The following is a 21,396-nucleotide window of genomic DNA, read 5'->3' as shown; positions in this document are numbered from 1 at the left end:
GCAGAAGGAGAAGCAGGCTCCCTGCAAGGAGCCCGATTTGGGACTCGATCCCAGGACCCCAGGATCACAACCTAAGCCGAAGGCAGACATTCAACCACTGAGCCACCCAGGTACCTCCACCATCCTCATTTTAGCTAAAGAAACTGAGCCACAGAGGTGAAGTGAGCTACCCGACATCATGTAGCTGGGAAGAGAAGGAACAGAGCTAAACCCAGGCTGTCTAACCCAGAGCTCATACCCTTAACCTCTCTACCTTGCTGCCTCTGAACTGCCATCCACACAAGAATCTTAAAACTAGAATCAATCTTGAAAATTCCCTGTCTTCCTCATTTCTCAGATGAGAAACTGAAACTGAGACTCAGAGATGGGGACTGGTTTTCTTAAGACCTTGGCGTGGAGGAGGAGGGGCTCATCCAGAGAGGTCAGTCTGGGCTGCTGGAGGGGCTCCATCGTCTCAGGCATCCTGCTGTCATGGTGGGCATCACTGTTTGGAATGGAACCCAAAGTTCTTGCTGTGACCCACAAAGCCCTCATGTGATCAGAGCCTCGTTGACTCCCTCGGACCTCAACTGATGCACCCTTCTCCTCATCATCAGGTTTCAGGCCAACTCAAGACCTCCGCCATGCTGTTCCCACTGCCAGGAATGCCCTTCCACCCGATCTTCACGTGGTTGGGCTCTGAGTCCATTTGGGCTGCCATAACAAAATATCATAGCCTGGGTGGCTTATAAACATCAGAAATTCAATTCTCACAGTTTTGGAGGCTGAATTTCCAAGATCAAGACACCAGTAGATTTGGTATCTGATGAGAGCTCACTCCCTAGTTCATAGATGGCCATCTTCTCGCAGTGTCCTCATATGGCAGAAGGGGCCAGAGATCTCTCTGGGGCTACTTTTATTCCATTCATGTCCTAACTGCCTCTCAAAGGACCCACCTTCAAATACCTTTACATTGGGGATTAGGTTTCACCATATGAATTTGGGAAGGACACAAACATTCAATCCATAGCAGGCTCCTTCTTGCCATTCAGGGAAATGAGACCTCCTCAGGGAGGTCTTCCCTGATCACTTGTTAGGTTTTTTCTCATCACTGTCACATCACCCTGTTTTATTTTATTTTATTTTTCACAGCAGTTATAATGATCTGAAATCTTTTTTGTTTTCTTGCTTTTGTGTCTGTCTCTCCCAAGTAAGACATAAGAGGGACCTCCTCCACTTATACAGTGTATTCCTGGGCCTCAGATAATGCTCTGCACAAAGTGGGTGTTCCATCAGTTTCTGTTGAAAGTGTGCATGCGTGTCATTGCCTGTGTGTTGCTAGTGTGTCTCCCCGCCAGCCAGGGACTTCACCGGGACTGCTACCATGTCTGACTCACCTTGGTATCCCCTAGGCCCAGGAAAGGATTGGCACAGAGCAAGGCTGGGATATGCTTGTTCAATGTCTGGATGAACAAAGGCTAGAAGGGCTAATGGCAAGAACACCGGCTGGGCTCTCTAGGGTCTGTGTCCCTCTCCTATGAGGTGGCCACAGCCACTGCCCAAGGGGGCTGTCCTTTGTGGTAAGGAATAGGCTCAGTAACAGGGCTGATGATGAGACAGTGGCTCCCAGGCCTGGGACTAACAGCTCCTGAAGCTCCTTCTTCTGTCCTTCTGCCATGGATGTGAAGGGCCAGGAGGAGATGGGAGAGGGCCTCACTGGGCCCAGACACCGGCAAGTCTGACTCTTTAGTGGCCAATGCCCTCAAACTTCATTCTCCAAAGACGGTTGTGCCAGGTCAGCCTCACTTACCAGCAGGCAGGGAAAATCTTGTCCTGAGTTAGCTCTCTGCACCCTGGCACAGGTGAGGTGGGGCTGTGACCTGCCAGAGAAGGGGACTTCTCCTTTACACAAAGGGTGGACAGAGGCCCTGCGTGTGTGTTCCCCATAAGCAGGGATAACACATCCTTTTGATGGAGCTCCACAGTCCCCGCCCTTCTCCATCACAGCGAAGCCTAGGTGTTGTCCCTGCAGGTCCCCCTGATTGCCCCTTTGCCTGACCCCATGGAGAGTGCTGAATAGGATCAATGCAGAAAGTCCGAGTGCCAGGCTCAAGCCATCTGCCTCACGTCCTCAGCCATGCCCCACATAAGCATGTAACATGAACAGAGGCACATGGGGACATTAACCGGCTACACCTGTGCACTGTATCTGGGTGGTAGCAGCTCAGGGGTGCAGAGGTTCCGCCCAGCTCCCCAGCGTCTCCCTGGTCTCCGGCGTCCTGGAATGCTGACTCTTGTTCACCACCACCAATGCCCTCTGCTCCGTGTGCACATTGCCCAGGCCCGTGCACCAGGGAACGTCATCTCCCCTCCCACCCAGGTTTACTCCTATGCAACCCTCCAGGCTTCTACTAGCCTGTCACCTCCTCCAGGCAGCCAGCGCTGCTTCCCGCGGCCGGTGTGCTACCTCTGGGGCGGGGACCTCGCCTGGCTCTTCCCAGCATCTGCAGCTCCCAGCTCCGCGGCTGGGTCACCCGCGCCAGGCTAGGGGGGCCTGCACGGAGGACAGGAGGGAGGAGGCCGCGGCGGCAGCAGCGGGAGGAGCGTGGCGCGGAGGAGGCGGCGGGAGGGGGCGCGCGCGCCGGCGGCGGCCGCCCAGGGCCGGGGCCGCGCGCCCAGCCTGAGCCCGCCCCGCCGCCGAGCGTCACGGAACCTGCTTGAAATGCAGCCGAGGAGCCGGGGCGGGCGGCAGCGGCGGCGGCGGCGGCGGGGGCAGCGGCATCCCCGGCGCCGCGGCAAGGACTCGGCGGGCTGAGGCGCGGCGGCGGCAGCCGCACGGGGTGCGCGGGGCGCGGCGGCCGGAGCCCGGGGCCCGCCATGGGCCGCCCCGAGCGGGGCGCGCTCCGGCCGCTGGCGCCGCCGGTGCTGCTGCTGCTGCTGCTGCTGCCGCTGCGGCTCCAGCATCTCGCGGCGGCGGCGGCGGCGGCGGCGGCTACACAGCGCGGCGGCCAAGGTGCGTGAGGCTGGTCCCTGGCCCGGCTCCGCGCCGCCGGAGCCGCCAACAAAGCGCGGCCCGCCGGCCCCCGGGCTGCGGGTGCGCGGGCGCCCCCCGAGCCCGGGCCTGGTGGGATGGCTTCTCGGGACCCAGCGATCCTTCGGGTGCCCTCGCCCCCGCCCCCACGCCTCCTGGTGGCGTCGGCCCTGCCTTCGGCACCTGCTCCTGGGGGATGGGCCCCGTGGGGGCAGGCGGGCCGGGAACTTTGTGCGTTTGTGTGTGCGTGTGCGGCCAGGGATGCTTGCGGGGGCGCCGCGTGATTCGAGCAGCGGGATGTATCCGGCGCGCGCCCCGCGGCGGCGTGGGGCCGAGCCGGGCGACCTCCCCGCCGACAATGCGTTTCCGGCGACCCCTGCGCGGCGGAGAGAGGGGCTGCGTGCCGGGCTGCGTCCGCGGCGGGGCCGGGGGCTGCTGTGGGCTGTGGGCGGGGGAGCGCGGGGGAGCGTTCTCGGGGGGGGGGGTCTGGCCAAGTCGTGTGACCCCGATTGCGTGCGCCTGGCCTTGCAGTGCCACGGAGCAGCCCGCCACCCCGTTGCCTTTCCGCGCTCCTGCGCCGAGGGTGCCCGAGGCCGCGGCGGGCGTTGGCTCCGTCATCGGCCCCCACCGGGGCCCCTCCCCGCCGCCCGGGCTGCGCTGTCCGCGGACCCGGCTCACGCCCCCTCTCCCTGGAGCAGGGCCGGCCAAAGTGTGCGAAGAGGACCAGTTCCGGTGCCGGAACGAGCGCTGCATCCCCTCCGTGTGGAGATGCGACGAGGACGACGACTGCTCCGACAACAGCGACGAGGACGATTGCCGTGAGTGGCCCGCCGGGACCCGCCGGGACCTGCCGGGGACGGGGAGGGGCGGCGGGGGGCGGCTTGCTCAGCGCGCACGTGGCCGCAGCCGCGGGGCCGCCTGCGTGGACCTCACTGCCGGAAGCTGCCCAGGTGTGGCCTCCCCGGGGTGGGGTGGCCCTTGGTGTGGCCCAGTCAGCCGGGCGGCCGCCGCGTCTTAACGGGGTTCGGGGCGGAGCCCGGGGCGGTGCGGCCAGGAAGAGGGCTCGCCCTCGCCGCGCCCGGCTTGCCGGCCTGGACTGTGGGCCGGGGCGCGCGCGGCAGCCCCTACGAGTGTCAAGCCTCCTGCCACCGGACCCCTGGACTCCAGCGTCCGCCCCGGAACGCGCCGGTGTTTCAAAGTTCTCGGCAATTCCGGGCCTCGCCTTGCTCCTTTTCCTGCTCGTTTTTTTTTTTTTTTTTTTTTGTGAATGAATGGGCTCCCCGGGGCCCCTGATTGGCTAGGCGAGGACCACCCCATAGGCCCCCGTGGCCGGAGCGGCCAATCGTGGAGCGGGCGGGTGTGCAGTTTTCGGGCGCCGGGGTGCTTGGGCCCTACCCCGGCCCCGCCCCGGTCACACCCCCGCGCGTCCCCCCGGGGCTCTAAGTGCGGGTGAGGCCGGGCCGCTGGTTGGCTCCCGGCGCCTTTCTGCCTAGTCACGGTGTAGTTCGCTCTGCCCCCCTGGGGAGCCTGCCTGCAGGGCCTGGGGGGAGGCTACGGGCGGACCAGGAAGGAGGGAGCCAGGAGAAGGAGTTCCGCTTCCAGAAGAGGCCCGAGGATCCCCGGGCTGCTCGGAACCCTCAGCTGGTGGTGGTGCGCGCCGGGCTGCCTTGGCTGAGCATGCTGCTTGCACCCTGGGGCTCTACAGCTTTGCAGGTTTCCTCTTGGGGTGCTTGTGGTCTCGGATATCTGCCAGGCAGAAAAACAGGACTCTAGAAATAGACGCAGGTGGTCATATATTCATGGTTACTGAGTGCCTCTGCTCCGGGACAGCCCTGGGGCGCTTTGGAGAACAGGCCCACCTTCCAGGTCAGGGAGCCCTGCAGGGTCTGCAGGAAGGCAACGGGTGGACAAATCCACAGCACCGCACAGGGGCAGGAGGGGTAGAGGGCCACCTGGACAGGCGTGGTCTGCTGAGTCCTTGAGGCTTTTTTTGTGGGTTTGCCGGTCAGCCTCAGGATGCTTTCCCAGATGCAATCCAGAGTTGGTTCTGTGCCTGTCTTCCCCTCCTGGCTTCACCTGACCACTTGGGCTAATGCTTCTCGGCCTGTTTTTGAGCACTAGTTCTAGTAATGTAATTGGAAGTAATGTGACTAACATATGCTGACTGTTCCCTGTGTGTCAGCCCTGTGGTCAGTGTTTATCTTGCATAAACTCTTCTACTCCTCTCAACAGGCTTATTTCACAGGCTAAAGAAACTGAGGTGCTGACAGCGTGCCTGGGTGGCTCAGTGGTTGAGTGTCTGCCTTCAGCTAAGGTCACCATCCTGGGGTCCTGAGATTGAGTCCCACATCAGGCTCTCTGCATGGAGCCTGCTTCTCCCTCTGCCTGTGTCTCTGCCCCCCCCCCCTGTCTATCATGAATAAATAAATAAAATCTTAAAAAAACCATTTTATTTATTCATGAGAGACACAGAGAAAGAGGCAGAGACACAGGAAGAGGGAAAAGCAGGTTCCATGCAGGGAGCCTGATGATGTGGGACTCGATTCTGGGACTCCAGGATCATGCCCTGGGCCAAAGGCAGGCGCCGAACCGCTGAGCCACCCAGGGATCCCCAATAAATTTTTTTTTTTTAAAGAAACCGAGGCACTGAGAGATTTTTTTTTTTTTAAGATTTACTTATTTATTCATGATAGAGAGAGAGAGGCAGAGACACAAGCAGAGGGAGAAGCAGGCCCCATGCCGGGAGCCTGACGTGGGCCTTGATCCCAGGACTCCAGGATGGCACCCTGGGCCAAAGGCAGGCGCCAAACTGCTGAGCCACCCAGGGATCCCGAGGCACTGAGAGATTAAGTTACTTGCTCCACAGTTAGTGAGCTGCTAAGTAGGAGCCTGAATTTAGTTCTTAAAGAGGCCTAATCATAACTCTTCCCATTTCTTCCCTGCTGCTATTGAAATGATGAAAATGGTGTTGCTGGGGTAAAATATTATAGTGAGTCTCATCCCTTGGAGTTGTGTTGGCCCTTTACAGGGGGAGTGGCACAGATGAGGCAGGGAAATGGAAATGGCAGTTCTGGGTTGGTTTTACCTTATCTTCCTGGCTCTGTAACAGCTGTTCTGTGACGGTTGTCCTTGTCATCTTTGTAGATAGGGATGCTATCTCAGAGACGTTGAGTGATTTGCCCAAGGTCACACAGCTGAGAGCGACAGAACTTGGTTAGGACATCCGTGTCTCCTAGCTCAGGGGTACTGTCTTCTGCAGTGGGGAATATGGCGCAGAAGGACCCGAGAGCGTGATCCGGGGGCTGGAAAGCTGTGCTCCACATGTTGGGCCTGTTGCTTTTCATCTCCATGTGAGGCTCAGGGTCAGATGGAGGAATGAAGGCACGGGGTGTCTGGGTGACCCCAGTGGGACCAGGGGAGCTCTCATGGCCAATGTGGGCTCCTGTTTTGCTTCTACAGTGGATGGAGGAAAGTCCCTGCGCAGAGTTCTTGAACAAAAGCGGACGAGTTTGAGGGCTTGGTGTGAGAGGGTGGGGCTCTGGCTCCTACCAGTCCTACATGGCCTAGTTGTTCCGAGCTTGTTTCCTCATGTGCCCAATGGGGCAGCTTGTCCTCCATTGTAGGTTTTGTGTGTGGAAGGTCTTCAGACATGATCGGCAAAGGGAAGGGATGAGTTCATACCTCCTTAGAACGGGACCCGTGGGAAGGCTTTGGGTGGCTGTGTCGGGCTACGTGTTTGAAAGTGGTCTTTCATAATCCTCTCCTTCCCCATGTGGGGAGTTTCCCACCTGCCCCTACCCCCGTTCTGGGCTGCCTGCCCAAACTGCATTTCCTTGAACTACCCTCTCCTCAAGTCTGTTGGCTCCTCCCTGAGCAGCCTCTCCTCTGTCTTATATCTTACCCCTTCCTTTGGCGTTCCAACCCTTCCACCCCATGAGAGAGCCTGACACCGCCCCCCATCCGTACCTCTCTGGGCCTGCATTGCAATTTGTAAGTGAAGTCTACGTGAGGTACATGAGAGCAAGCTCCCAAAGGGGCCAGAATGCCACCCAAGAATACCAAAAAGCTGATGGAGTCTGGAGGGAGGAAGCTTTTATGTGGAGGAAGCCAAGGTAGACTTCCTGGAGGAGGAGATAGCTAATCCAGGTCTTAAAAGATGATACCCAATACCATTCCCACGAGGCTTACCTTTTCAAAATAAGTGGTACGGTCCCCATATTATGGAGGAGGAAACGGGTTCACAGAGGTGAAATGACTCCCCCCTCAAAGTCACACAGCTTCTCAGAGTTGGAGCAGGAACTCAAACGAAGGCCTGCTAAAGTCCTGATCTTCATCCATGGTGGGTGGGACTTGGCACTTGGTGGAGATGTCCTTAGAACTGGGAGGATGGGGAAATAAAATGCTAGTAGGACTCCGGTTCCAGGCTCAAAAGACCTTCAAAGTGGAGGAAAGGGCTGGAAGCCGGATGGCTGGGTTCAAGGAAGCCCAGGGGCAGCCCAGCCCATCAAAGTGGGGTGGAACCCCTGGGTGTGGACCTGGTCACGTACGCCAGTTGGCTCCTTGGCCTCAGTTTCCTGTTGCTCCTTAGTGTCTGGGGGCAGAGTCAGGGGTTCTGGTCTCTGGCCAGCCCTTTTCTCCCAGAGTAACAACAACCACCACAGTGAACGCTGGCTGGGCACTTGCATTGGAGCAGGCGTTGTGCCGAGGTTCTCTATGCGCCGCCTCATGCTCCTCGGCTCTGTAAAATGGGGCAAGTCTCCAAAGTACCTGCCTTAGTACCATTTCACAAAGGGACAGAGTGGTTAAGTAACTGGCCCGAGGGTTATAGGATTTTTAAGTGAAATTGCTGGGGTGTGCACGCAGGCGCCTAACTATGCCACCTGTGCTGTCTCAAGCATGAACTGATGACCTCAGGCAAGTCCTTGTGACCTCCATTTCCCCTTCTTGAGATGATATTGAGCCCACCCCCACCCCCTGGTCCAGCTCTGGGAAGAACTCTGTGCTGCTTTTTGGGGCTGGGCAGGGGATACAGGTGGACCAGTTTTGTTCCGGTCAGATTCTTTCACCTGTTCAGCCCTCCACCCCAGGTTTAATAAAGAGTGGGCACACTGAGCCTCCCATGGCTGGGGGTTCATTAGTGGGCAAGGCTGGGCTGCAGAAGTGCCGAGGCTTGTTGGGAAGGCCCTGGAAATAATGAAAGCTCAGCCACAGCTCCCAGCTGGAGCTTGCAGCGGCATCTGCCTTCAGCGTGCTGCCTGGGCTTGGCCCCGTTCTCACTCTCCCGACCTCACGCCCAGCTTCATGTCCTGTTGGATGGACCGTATGGCTTATTTCTGCCTGTGAAGTCCTATCGACCAGGCTTCTCCACCATCCACAGTCTTCCTGAGCCCTCCACACACCCATAGGGGAAAGTCAACCTAGACACCTATGCATCGGGTTCTCTGACTGGCCCCTGTTGCCGCTCTCCCCCAGCCTCTTCCTAGAAGCCTGCAACCCTGAACAGTAGCTTCCATCTCACTCCTGCCTTCTACTGCTTCTCACCTCCAGGCCTTTTCGCACATGTCGTTCCATCTGCCTGGGACAGTCTTTCTGCAACCTCAGCTGGCTACCTTCTTATTGCCATCTTAGAAGATTCAGTGCAGGTATTATCTCCTCCAGGAAACCTTCCCTGCTACCCTCTATTCTCAAGGTCAAGATTAGGAGCTGAGAGAGAGAGAAAGGACTTAGGGAGCCATGTAGAAATTCTCAATGGGGCCCTAAATCAGACACATAAGATCACACAAGGTGTGTGTATCCTAGCTTTGACCTTTGGTTGATAGGGGTGATGATAGTCTCTCCCTTCCAAAGACATTGTGAGGGTTAAATGAGATAATGTGCCTGGTGAGCAGCAGGTGTTCAATGAATGGTAATAGGTATGATCATTCTCAGAGGGAGGAGCTTCACTGAGGTCTCTAGGTACCTAACTTGGTGGGGGGGGGGGCTGCTCTGTAGGCTACCCAAGACCCCCCCCTGCTTCCCCTGCCCCCATTTGCTTAGCCTGATATCTGAAGGTTCCTGCAGCTGATTGCCCAGCCATGGCAGATGTGGTCCCAAGGCCACTGAGATGGACCTGGAAAGGGCTGGAAGGTGCCCTGGGAGGGGCTGAGGGAAGAAATGAATCAAAAAGCCTGATTGGTCCCAGTGGATGGGTGGTGTGGGGCCCTGGGAGAGGCAGAGGGTGGCGTCCCTCTGGCCCTGTGTTGGTCCGGAAGCAGGTTTCAGTCTTGTCTGGCCAGTGTTCCTTTCCTCCTGGGTGTGCCTGGGAAGGGGAGGAAGACCTACAGCCCCCCAGGGCTCTGCCCAGCAGGCCCCAAGCTTCCCTGTCTTCTAGATCCAGGACTGTGCCCCCATGTCTGGTTGAGTCTCCCATGGGTTTTCCCACAGGCCCTCCTGGGACAAAAGAGTTCTGCTCCATGAGTGCCTTGGCTTTCTCAGGCCACAGGGATCCCAGGTGCCACAGACCTGGAGTAGGTCGGCTTTGTCCTCCTAGGTGTCGGCTGGTAGTTGGCTTGACAGCTTTTCCCTCCTTGGAGAAATAACAGCAGGTGAAGCAGATGCCCTGTGGGGAGCAGGACGGTGTGTGGACCTGGCTGTGTCCACCTCAGGGATGTAACCAAGTGGAAGCTCTCCAGGCCCCAGGGCTGGTAGTCAGAGGCCTGGGCCAGCTCCACCCCCAGGAAGCCAGACCTGGGGCCCCACAGATCTTGCATATCCAGATCACCCCATCTTTGGAGGCCTGGTGGGCATGCCACCTCCCCCAGATTGCCTTCCCTGACCCCTGGTCCTCCAGCGTCCTGGTCCCTGAGCTCCCACAGCATGTCCTTGTGCTTCCCTCGGTCTCAGATTCTCTTCCACATGGTCTGCTCTGCCAACCTTGTGCTGGGCACTAGGGATTCTAAAAGAAGTAGCTCCCTAGAGGAAATTACTCATAACAGATCCCGACTTCTTAACCCATGCCTGGCACCACGTTGGGCAGTTTGCAGTCATTAGCTCACAACCCGGAGAGACCGGTTTTTCTTATTATTCCCATTTTAAAGATGACAAAACTGAGGCTCAGAGAGATGTGACTTGGTAGTGTCACGAGGCATAAATAGTGGAGCCAGGATTGGATTCACATCTGCTCTGGAGCCTAGACTCTTCCTCAGACTTCTTCCTCTCCGAGCGCTTGTCTCCTCTAGTGGGGTCAGAAGGCCTGGGACTCGGAGGATGTAGAGAAAGTGGGTAAGTGGTGGCGATGTCCAGCAATGCCTCCCTGGGCTACAGGTTTCTGGATTGGGGCGGGGGGCCTCTCCCCTCTGGAGACCCCATGAAGCCTCTACATACGGTGGCCCCGGATGCAGCCTCCCGTGGGTATGACCCTCCACAATTTCTAAGGCCTGTCCTGACTATTGCTTGTGAGGTGGAGATTACTGTTTTGCCTGTACAGATAGGGAAACTGAGGACTCAGCAGATTGTTGCCAATACAGGTGAGTTGCTCTAGGAGTGGAAGGGTGCTTCCTCCAGGAAAGTTAAAGAGCCTGAGTCATCAAGAGCATCCATCGAGACCATCAAGGTGTGGTCTTCATTTCTCTGAACCTCCCATGCATGTTCCTGGTTCTGGGTCTTTGCACTTACTGATTACTACCCATCCTTCAAATCCTAGCTCACTGTCACCTCCACGGAGCCTTCCCCAGCTTTCTAATAACCTTTTCTGTGTCCAGTTACTCCTCGTAGGAACCCCAGGCTGTTTGGGAGAGTCTGAGCAGTTTGAGATAAGCACAAGGCCTGGCACAGAGGAGGCTTTTGGGGGATGGCATGCGAAGGCATAAACATGACTGAGAAAATGTCACCTACTTTTGAGGGTGAGAAGCTGATATTGGTCAGCTGGGGGGCCCTTGAGGCCCAAGAAGGGAGCTGGGTATCCCACAGGGACCTCATTCAGGCTCCTGGCTTTATTGGCAGTTACACAGGGTTGCTTCCTTCCCTTGCACGTGCACGCCGGCTTCTCAGTGCTCACCCTGCAAACTTGGGAGCTTTCCCAGCCTCAGGCTCCAGAAGCTGCAACCAGGACCCTGGTGTCCAGAGATCGGCCCTAGCTGTCATCAGGGGCCCATTCCCAGAAGCAGATGTCTTCAGTTCCCCGGGCTAGACTGGGTGGAGACTGTACGCTCCCCTCCCTGCTGCCCCTGCCCTCTCCGTGCCCTGCTGGGTCAGGGAAGAAGGTGTTTCAGGACCAGGGCTGGGCACAGGCTCCTGTGCGAGAAGGGGCTAGGGCCTGCTCCTGGATTGCTGGGAGCTGCTCTAAAATACTGGTGTTTGTTGTAACAGGAGTTAAGGAGTGTGCTTGCCGCTGAGGGCTTTCTCGGGCAAGACCTCCTCAGCCGAGATGGGGAGGGATCATGGCAGCACTTCACAAAGGAAAGGAGTGAGGTCCCTTGCTCAGGGCAGCCTGGCTGGGCAGTGGCAGGACTGAGCCGCGGCTGTCTGGCTGCAGGCTGTCACAAGGGAAAGGAAGTCTAGGCGCTCTCACATCCAGTCACAACAGTGACAGTGCGGCCTTTCCAGGTGCCCCAGGCACCCTTCTTGCTGGCCCCTGCTGCCGGTGGGTGTACTGGCTCCCTCCTGTGTGGCTCTGGCCTCTGGGTACCCTCGGGCAGGAGCTGGGGCTCCTGTTAACCCCCAGCTGTGCTTGTCCGACTCCTCACAGGCTGCCTTATGGCACAGACCCCAGGGACTGCCCCTTAGCTTCAGTGGCTCAGGAAGGGGCTCTGGCTGTGAGCTCCGCACCTGCTGCACCTGCTGTGACCTCGGTGTCCCTGGCAGGGCCCAGCCCAGAGGCCCACAGATTGGCTGCCTTAGGGGTGCAGAACTCAGCATAGCGTCAGGTCCCTCAGAATGTGCTCTGGTGACTGGGAGACTCACCCAGAGAGGCAGAGCCAGGAGGCTCCTGGTTCCCACACACGCCTCCCACCCTCCATAAACCTGTGGCTTGGAACACAGCAGGACAGACACCCAAAGCCTCTCTGGGGACTATCAGTCTAGGTCCACAGGAGTGGTCATGAGGCCAAAATCATCCCCTGCTGCCTCGGAGACCATTTCAGTGCCAGCCCTCTCAGCCTGTGAGAACCACACAATATGGCCTTTGTGGGTTTGTGCCTCATGGCCATCCTTGGAAGAGGGTGATGTAGGAGTTAATTATCATCCCCATTTTCCTGATGTAGAAACTGAGTCTTAGGGAAGGCACCGGGCATCCCCAGGGCCACAAAGCTAGTTGCCGGCAGTGCTGAAGCTGAAGCCCGCCTCAGTTGATTTTATTTATTTTTCCAATGGAAATAATTTTGATTAAGGGGGCCCCTCATGGCTCAGTCAGTTAAGCATCTGCCTTCAGCTCAGGTCATGATCTCAGGGTCCTGGGATTGAGCCCTGTGTCTGGCTCCCTGCTCAGTGGGGAGTCTGCCTCTCCCTCTCCCTCTGCTCGTGCTCTCTCTGTCTCTCTCAAATAAATAAATAAAATCTTTAAAAAATAAAAAAGAAACTATTTTGATTATGCAAAAGTAATCTTATGCTTAGAATTTTACGAAACACACCAGCAGAAAGAGGAAGGTGACCGCCCCCCTTGGCTGTACGATTGTGGAAGCAGCATCGCCTCCCAGGTGTTTCTCTGCATGTGAGCTGGAGTGTGTGAACATGTGTATTTTTTTCATTTAACAAAAATGAGGATGTGTTAATGCTAACGGTCTTCTCCCCACGCCAAATGTGGCTTTCCTTGTCAATTGCGGAGCTTCTTATCCTTGCTCCAAGGCGTAGAGAGTAGTGCACTGCAGGAATTGTCATAACTTAGCGACAGTCTCCTATCGATTGACATGTGTTCAGTTGCTTCATCCCACCCCGTGACGTGGTGCTGGGATATGCGCCCTCGCACTGTATATACCTTTGCACATTCGTCCTTTGGATGGATTCCGAGGAAGGATACTGTCAAGCATGGCAGTATCGCCAGGCAGGCAGCCGGCAGGAGCTTCCTCTTTCTTGAGCACAAGGCGCTCTCATGTTGGCCTCACGGGGCAAAGTAGCCAGATCGAGAGCACCGAAAGCCAGGCCAGGAGAAAGGACAACCGTGTTCTGGCCCCAAGGACTCCTCACCCCTGCCAAAGAAAACAAAAGGGAACAAAACCAGTCTTCGTTCTTCTCCAGATATTTCTAGAAATCCATCCCTGCAGCATTGTAATAGTTGTAGCTGTCTCTGCCTGTAACTTGATGAGTGACCCTAGGCAAGTGTCTCTTCCTGTCTGAATTTTATTTTCCCTTTCCCTTTCCCCATTAGTTCTTGCTCCACCTCCACTGCACCCACCACTCTGAGCAACTCCTCCCTGGAACTGGCTCAGGGCCAGTCCTGGCCTGGGTGGCAGGGGAGGCTATGGGCCTCGAGCTCCTTACTGCCTGGTGAGGGGCGTTCGTGGCAGCAGAGCTGGTTCAGTGGGTGGATTCCAGACAAGCAGATGGAGGGCACCTGGCTTTTCAGGATCTACTTCTAGAACTCAGCCCTGAGGCCCAGGTTCTTTGGGCCACTTTCCCTTTTGCCTGGTTCTCATGCCCAAGATCGATTGGGTTGGAGGCATTGCAGTAATGGAGTGAAATAGCCAGGCGCCCCCAGCCCCATGGGTAGCTGGGGTTCCTAGTGTGGGTCTTATATTCTGAGCCTTTGATCCTTGGTCTGGGAATCAGGGATAATAAGCCCCCCTCTCAGAGCGTGCAGGCCAGTGTTCAGCACCTGGCCCTGAAAATGAGCATCCCTGTTCCCCTTCCCGAGCCTATGATCCCTGTGCAGGGAACGGCCCAGCACAAGGGACGGTCAGCAGCTTCCCTCCTCCTCTGCCAAAGACATGAGGGGAAGCTGCTCAAATGGCAGCAGGAGAGATGTAGGTCAGCTGGCCAGGCGGGAGAATCAGCTGCTGGGGAGAACAGTAGCTTCTCAGACTGGGAAGTTCTAGGAATCCTCTCACTTCTGCTCCCGTCAGCTTGGGGTACCCCAGGGTGACTGCTTCCCGGGTGGCCTGGGGTAGCTGGCTGAGCAGATGAGGCCAAGGAGAACTGGTTCACTACAGGCCTGGCATTGTTAGTTGTCCAGAAAGGGCCTTAGTTCACCGGGTCCAGGTTAACATCAGAGAGTTGGCAGCCGATGAGAGGCAGGAAGGCCCCATTGGGGTTGGGTGAATAGCTGGTGGCCAAGGGTGGATTTTCCTGGTGGCCCGAATCCAGGGACAGTCAGACCGGCGCTCGCCCCTCCCTCCCTCTTCTACTTCCTGGACCCCAAGCTACCATCTGCCGCCCCTGTCACCTCAGAGCCCTCTCTGAGCCGTGTGCACCAGCACACATGTGTGCAGGTAGGGTGAGTGCGCTCCCAGACCGGGTGCATCGGGAGGCAGGTGACAGTTTGGACACACAAAGCTGCAGGGTCAAGGTGACGTTCTTCCTCCCACGCCCGCCAAAGCCATGGAGCAGAGCCAAAGCCATAGCCCCCCACTGGGTGTTTGTGGCAGGGAATTCTTTGTAGCTGGAGAGGCGCCAGCGGCCTCTGTTCCCAGCCTGTCCCCTGCCACGCCGCGGCAGCCTCTCCCACTAACCCCAGCCTTTCTGCGGCCCTCACCTGCCCCCACCCGGGGGGCTGAGGTTGATATCGCCCCATGGCCCGGATGAGAGGCCCACCTCTGCCCCTCCAGCTCCCGTCTTGCCGAGTCACATTGGCAGGTCCCTGCTTCTCTTAGGGTCTCTGCTCATTGGGAGGAGGGCATCCCTCTCAGACCCCGTTCTCTGGGAATCTTCTGTTTTCCCCTGAGAGCCAGGGTGTTGGCAGGAGCTGGAGTCTGCTATGGCCAGGCCCGAAGTGCACGGCCACGAGGAGCTGCCCCCTGGTCCCTGAGGCCAGGAGTTCCAGAGCAGCGGCTGTGAAAGCCAACCTGTCCCACGGGGCACGTGGCCTAAGCCATATATACACACAAAGCCAGACCTGACCATGTATCAGCAGACCCTGCATCCTCTTGGGGGTTTATTCTCTTGCTGAGCCTGGGCCAATTCTTTAATGCCCGTGAGCTAGTCAGTATGGACTTCGTATCAAGGCCATGGGCGATCATGTCCTTTCCCCTTCCCCTGACTGCTCCTTTTGGTGCGGGAAGGAGTGTGGCCCCCCAGCGCCTCCCCACCCCCCAGACCTGGGTCTTGAATCCAGTGAAAGAACCTGTAGTTCTTTCACATCCTAGTTGGAGGCCCTGGGCCAAGTCCCTCAAACCTGAACCTCAGGCTTCTGTACAGTGAGTAATAAGTACTTCCCAGCCTGTGCACAGTGAAACAGAGCCAGGACCTGGGCCGCCCTGGACACAGATGCCCGCCGGCCTGTGTGGTCGCAGCCCCTGTGCTCTGCCCCGCGCCCTCCCGCTCCCTGGCCTTATGTTCGTCCACACTTGCAGATTCTGTGCTGGGAGTGGAGGGCTCTGTGTGGTCACTGAACCCTACAGAGAACCAGTCCACCCCGGCTCTCAGTGCCCTTGCACCGGGACCTAGCAGCCTCTCCTTGTCACTGACTTGCTGAGTGATAGGTGAGTCTCTGCCCTCCCCTGGACCTCATTCCCCCCCCTCCCCTGGGCCTCATTCTCCCCATCTGTACTGGGAGGGAGGGAGGTAGAGTTGCATCTGGAGTTTCAGTCCTTTTGGACAGTGTTTGCCATTCAGAGTCCCTGGCGTGGTCTGGGCCAGACTACAGACCTTTGCTGGCCGGGTAGACCGGTGGGGGTCACAGACGGGAAGACCCCTCCCAAGTCCTCCTACCTCTGACCGCTCCTGCGAGTGTTGCACCATCCGTGAGAGCCTCCACTCTGACACTTGACAGCAGGGCCTTGAGCCAGATGGCTGGGGGGCGGGTCCGCACTTCACCTCTTTCCAGCGGGGTCACCTTGGGCAAGTTACTTCACCTCTCTGAGCCTTTGTCTCAGCTGCACAACGGGGGCCTCAGTGCCTACCTGGGCAAGGTGGTTGGAGGACTGTGTGAGTTCACGTGGGTAGCGCATGAAGAACAGTGCCTGGCCATGGTCAGCGCACAACTCAAGGTTTGCTAGGTTTCTGCTGATCTCCTTCCCTGAGCCTCCATGTCTCGCCAGTCCTGCAGGCGTCCCCTCCTGTGCCGAGCTGCTGCACTGCCAGGTGGGATGGGAGGAGTCAGGGAGCCCCTAAAAAGGCTTCTTTGTCCCTGCTTCTTCCCTGTGGCCCCAGGCCAGAACTTACTGTCCTAGTTTCATTAGGAAGAGTTCTTCCAGGGACTTCATGAGGAAATGAGTCCAGAGCCTCGGGGACCTCTGGGAGGGCGGGGCACGGGAGGAGGCTGTGTTGTGTGTGACCCTGCCCAGCCCGGGGTCTGTGCTCCGGGTGTGCCCAGGAAGATACGGGTGCTCGGTCCATTAGGGGGAGGGCGCAGACCTGTGGTGTAGACGGTGGGCAGCCACGGCCTCTATCCTTTGTCCCCTGCCGGGCGCCAGCTTCACCACCTGCCCCTCACTCCTGGTGCCCCTAGTCCTTGGCCTGGTACAGAGCAGGCCTTAGTGGTTATGTGCTCAGTGAGTGAGGGAGCGAGCTGGGCTCCTGGGGCTGCACCGGCAGCCTCATTTGGCCAGAGGAGCTTGGCCGGAGGAGCCTTCCCACCCGATCCCAACACAGAAATCCACTCAGCAGCCTTGGAAGTTGGAGAAGGTGATGGCCAACTTCTGCTTGAATACCTCCAGGGACAGGGAGCTCACTAATAGACCACATCACTTCTTCTGTTCCTTGATGGCTCTTTCTGTTAGAAAATCTCTTTCTTTCCAGTAAGACCAGGCCTACATCCTATGACCAGCTCTGTTTCTGGGGCCTCTGCTGAGAGAGGCCTATTTTCACCCCCAAGCCTGCTTAGCATCCCTTCCCAGCTATGACACTGACCTACTGTGAGGCCTCAGGTCAGGCCCATTGCCCTCTTGGGCTGCTGCCACTTGGGGCCTGGCAGGCTGCATATTCACCTCCTGTAACTGTGACCTGCTACCCAGGGAAGTGAGAGTGAAGACAGAGGTGCCCTGCCTATAGGTGAAGTGATGCCTCTCCAGGCATCTTGGTCTCCTGGTTAGTAGGGCAGCAGTTCCCGGAGCCCACAGTGACCTGCAGCCTAGCACATAAGCACTCGGGGCTGTGGATGGGCCTCTTCTGGCCCTGAGACCAATTGGCAGCATGGGCACCGCTCTGGCCTTGGTTAGGAACCTGAAGAGTTGTCACTACCCCTGTCTTTCTCACTTCTAAGGGTCACTAAGTCCTTAGATTCCTCCCCTGCCACCTGCCAAATCCAGTCCTTGCCCCATCCTGCTGTGGCCTTCCTGGGCCTCTCTAGCACTGCCAACCCAATCTCTTTTCTTCCCTTCCAATCCATTCTCTGCTCTGCCGTCAGATGCTGTCCAGCATGTCCTATCCTTGCTCAGCATCCTGCAGTGACATCTACTACTTGTAGGATCGAGTTTGCTTGACTGATATTCAGAGCCTTTCAGGACCTAACATGTACCTAGCATCTCTCCAGCCCCAGACCTCACCATCTACTTGCCTCCCAAATGCCAAGACTTTATTCTCTAGCATTACTCAAAATGAGGAGTAATGTCAACAGGGGCATCGTATGTACTCTCACATGTGGTTTCCTCTGCCTGGAAGGTTCTTCTCTGCTTGTCCAATAGCTCTTGACCTCAAGAGTCACCATTTCCAGGGAGTTTTTCCCTCCAGCCCCAGGTGGGCCTGGGCATCCTCTGGGCTGTCCATCCCTGTGTTTCTCTCTGTCCTTACCACTCTGCATTGGGATGGTCTGATGATGATTCTGGTTCACACCAGACCACAGGCCTTGGGAATTGGGGCAGGGGGATCCAGCCAGGGCCCGAGGAAGACAGGATGGAGCTCTGTCTGGGTCCACGTGCCCAGTGCCCCTCCCGACCTCTTTCCACTCCTTACATGGCACATGCCAGGTAGGGGTGTCTCTATGAGTCCTGGGGAAGTGCCTTTGGGCTAAGCTTCCCTGGGTAGGAGTGAGCACAGGTTTTGCTCTATTTCAGGGGAAATGCCCACGGCTGCATTTGCCCAGCAGCTTGGTGTGGCCCAGGGCCTACCCCATCCAGTGTGACTAACTCATCCTGGCTGGCTCACAGCTGTCCTGGTTTGACAGCGGAAAGTGCCAGTGTACCTGTGTCCTACAAACTCCCTCTACATCTGCAGCAGGGCCACCCCATTACTTGTGGGTTCTGCTGCCCTGGTTGGGCAGGGCTCGCTTGAGAAGAAAGAAAAAGCTGACCCTTCCGCAATTTGGGAGAATTCAAGGAGATGTAGAGCCCCTTGGAAGGCCCGGAGGAGCTCAGAGTATCCTGGTCAGGGTGCTGGTGTGGACAGGGCCAGGGCACTTGGCCATTGTTCTCATCCTGCATCTGACACAGCTTTGTGACTGCTGTGTCTGGGCCTCGGTCTCCCCAGCATGGCCCTGCTCACCTCATAGTAATATGGTGAGGATCATCTTGGTGACCCAGTCTCACTTTCCTGCTGCCATTTATAATCTTCAAGCTGTGTTTCTGTTTGTTCATGTCCCATTCCGGTCTCACCACTCCCAAGAGGAGTATTTCCTGTGTTAAATGGGAAGAAACTGAGGACACCAAGAACTTGCACAAGGCTCTACAGTTTATTAGGCCCTTCCCATGTGTTGCCTCTGGGCTCCTGGTACCCGTGGGAGGTGGGCCTGGCAGGATCTACTGCACCACTTGGACGGATGGAGACACTGAGCCCATAGGCCCACGGGGTGCAGGTGTGAAAACAAATGGGTGCTGAGTCTCGGCCGTGGTGTGTGGTGGTTACAAGTAAGTGGGGGTCATTGGCTTGGTCATTGGATGGTCCTTCTTCTCTCCCCACTCCCCCTTCATCAGTGTCTTCATCGGTAGGAGAAGATGGAGACAGATGGAAGGGAAAGGAAGACACGGGGAGGAGGGGGGAACGGGAGGATGGATGTGGGGTAGGGGGGTAGGGGGAGAGTGCTGGGGAGGCAGGGGGAGGGGGAGGGGCCAAACAGAGCCGCTACTTCCTCTTGTGGTTCTCACAGTCTGTCTGCACCAACTCCTGACAGATGGAGGGAAGGGGAGAGCTGGTGCCAAGAGGCTGTCACCGCAGGCGGGCAGAACTGGGGGGAGGGTGCTTTGTGGCCAGGGTTTGCATGGGGAGGGGGCAGCAGCTGGTGGTCTGGCTGCTGGGCTTCCTTGAAGCCAGCTCCCTAGGAACTGCAGTGGCCGAGGGGCATGGAAGCTGCTGGGCAGGAAAATGGGCAAGGGGTGAGCCTATCACCTGCCTGGGAATGGCCATGGCCTTGCTCTGCCCAAACGCGGACGGCCACTCCTCTCTTTCCATATCCTGTGTCAGCGAGGCCCTACCCCAGGGGACACTGAGTGTTGGGCTGGACCGGTGCTCTGGGGCCTGGGGCTGAGCTGTGGTCAGGGTGGACCAGGACAGGAGAGCATGGGCACCAGGAGGCCCTTGGGGCCATGGGGGGCTCAGAGCAGGTGGGGCCTGGCCTCATGTCTGCAGGGCCAGAACTTAGCCTGGGGGTTTCCTAAGGCCTCTTGATTTTTCTCTAGGCTTCAAGAAGGAGTGGACAGGCCTGTTCCAGGGAGACTGGTACCTTCAGCATCCCTTTATAGAGTGTGGGTTTCCCCAGGCAGAGTTAGGTCACTGCCATCTTTTCCAGCACCCCGTGCCCAACACAGGGCCTCACACACAGGAGGGGTTCAGTGGATGCTTGTTCAGTGAATGGATGGATCCTTGCTTGCACACCTTCTGGGGTAGAGACCTCACTTCCTCATATGGCAGCTCTATTTCCAGAAACAGTGTTCTTTCTGATTCTGTCCTTGAAAGGCCTCATGGGTCTCAGACCTGTCACAGGGGCCACACAGAGCCCCTTGCTGACCATGCTGCCTTAGAGCAGCCTTGCAGACCAGAGACACCCCCCAGCTCATCTGTCTCTTTGGTGGCATCGGACAGGGCTGGGTCTCCACCACGACTGATCTGTGGGTTATCAGTAATCACAGCTGTCATTTATCGACCTTTACTCCATGCCTGAGAGTAGCTCATTTGATCTCCCATCAGCCCTGTTCGATAGGTACTGTTTTATCCCCCGTCTTACAGAGGAGAGGAATGAGGTAGAAGGTAGCAGGTGGCTTGAGGTCATGTGGCTGATGTCTAAGTCAGGAGGTGAGGGGCGGCTGGGTGGGCAGGTTCTGTGGCAGAGTTTGGGAATATGTGGGGCTTGGCAGGGCTGAAGAGGGGCCATGCTCTGGAGGTGGATCTGCCCCTACCTTCCTCCCCACACTACTCCTGGGCAGATCTTTGACACTAGGGTTTCAACCGGGCAGTCCTTCGGGAGAGACCTGGGACTTGAAGCTCAGAGCCTGTCCTCGCCTTGAGAGCAGGGTGGCACCTAGGGATCTTACTGTGGCTGGGCCGAGCTGTCAGGTAGGTGGTGGGGAGCTGGGTCTTCTGCTGCTCCTTGATGTTGGTCCTGGCTGGAATTATCCTCCCCATTAATATTAATAATGGCAGTCATTAATGATAAATTATAGTGTGTCCACCTCGTGCCAGACCTCAGCTGGGTGCCCTGGGGGAATGCCAGGAGTAGACAGTGGTACCGATCCTGAGAGCAGGGCATGCACTTTCCACCACATTTATCTCTTCTCCAGAGCCTGTCACTGGCTGGGCACTCGGCGGGGGGAGGGGGCAGCTTAGTAAGTCTTAGTGGTGGAGAAACAGGTTCCTGGGCCCCTTTGGTGGGATGCAACTTCTCTCCTTTTTCCGTCATTCATAGACTGATTCCACAAACATTACTGCCAGGCCCTGTGCCCACCCCACATGGCCCCACCGACTGAGCTCACCCCTCACCTTGGCTCTTTAGTTACCCACTGGCTCGCCAGTGAGTGTACTGGGTTGCTCTGCTTGCTCACCCCCTTGGACTATCACTGCCCTCTCAGTGCCTCGGGTCTGTCGTCTGTACAGTGGGGTTCTAGCAATCCTCTCCTCAAAGGCCTGTGGGAGGATTAGATGAGGTGATGACCACAGGGCACAGTAATCACTCAGGAGGGAGTGGCTGAGATGAAGATCCCAGAACACGTCTGCCTTCTGTGGGTGGCCTCGTGAATCCCCTGACACCCCCAGCCCTCTGCTGCGGGGGTGGCGAGGCACAGAGGGGTGGGGAGATGCAGTGTGTGAGTGGCGAGTTCGAGCCCTGGCGGCTGGGCCTCTGAGGTCTACATATTTGCCACTGCACCAGGCGAGGATGAAGGACTTAACCTGAA

The 21,396-nt window shown here is 57.5% G+C and overlaps 1 protein-coding gene across 8 annotated transcripts in view; it reads left to right on the top strand.

The window, feature by feature from the left end:
* Positions 1-2,837: 2,837 nt before the first annotated feature.
* The window catches only part of LRP8 (LDL receptor related protein 8), a 79,928-nt gene continuing 61,369 nt past the window's right edge, over positions 2,838-21,396 (top strand). For all 8 annotated transcript variants that reach the window (XM_072820292.1, XM_072820290.1, XM_072820288.1 and 5 more), the window contains exons 1-2: positions 2,838-2,992; positions 3,709-3,828. In XM_072820292.1, the coding sequence (XP_072676393.1) occupies positions 2,857-2,992; positions 3,709-3,828 (256 nt within the window). In that variant the 5' untranslated portion in view covers positions 2,838-2,856. The remainder of the gene's footprint in view (positions 2,993-3,708; positions 3,829-21,396) is intronic.

The sequence above is a fragment of the Canis lupus genome, chromosome 3, assembly GCF_048164855.1.
Source record: "Canis lupus baileyi chromosome 3, mCanLup2.hap1, whole genome shotgun sequence".
Taxonomy (NCBI): Eukaryota; Metazoa; Chordata; class Mammalia; order Carnivora; family Canidae; genus Canis; species Canis lupus.
Note: the sequence above shows the minus strand (reverse complement) of the source record. Positions and strands in the feature narration are given on the sequence as shown.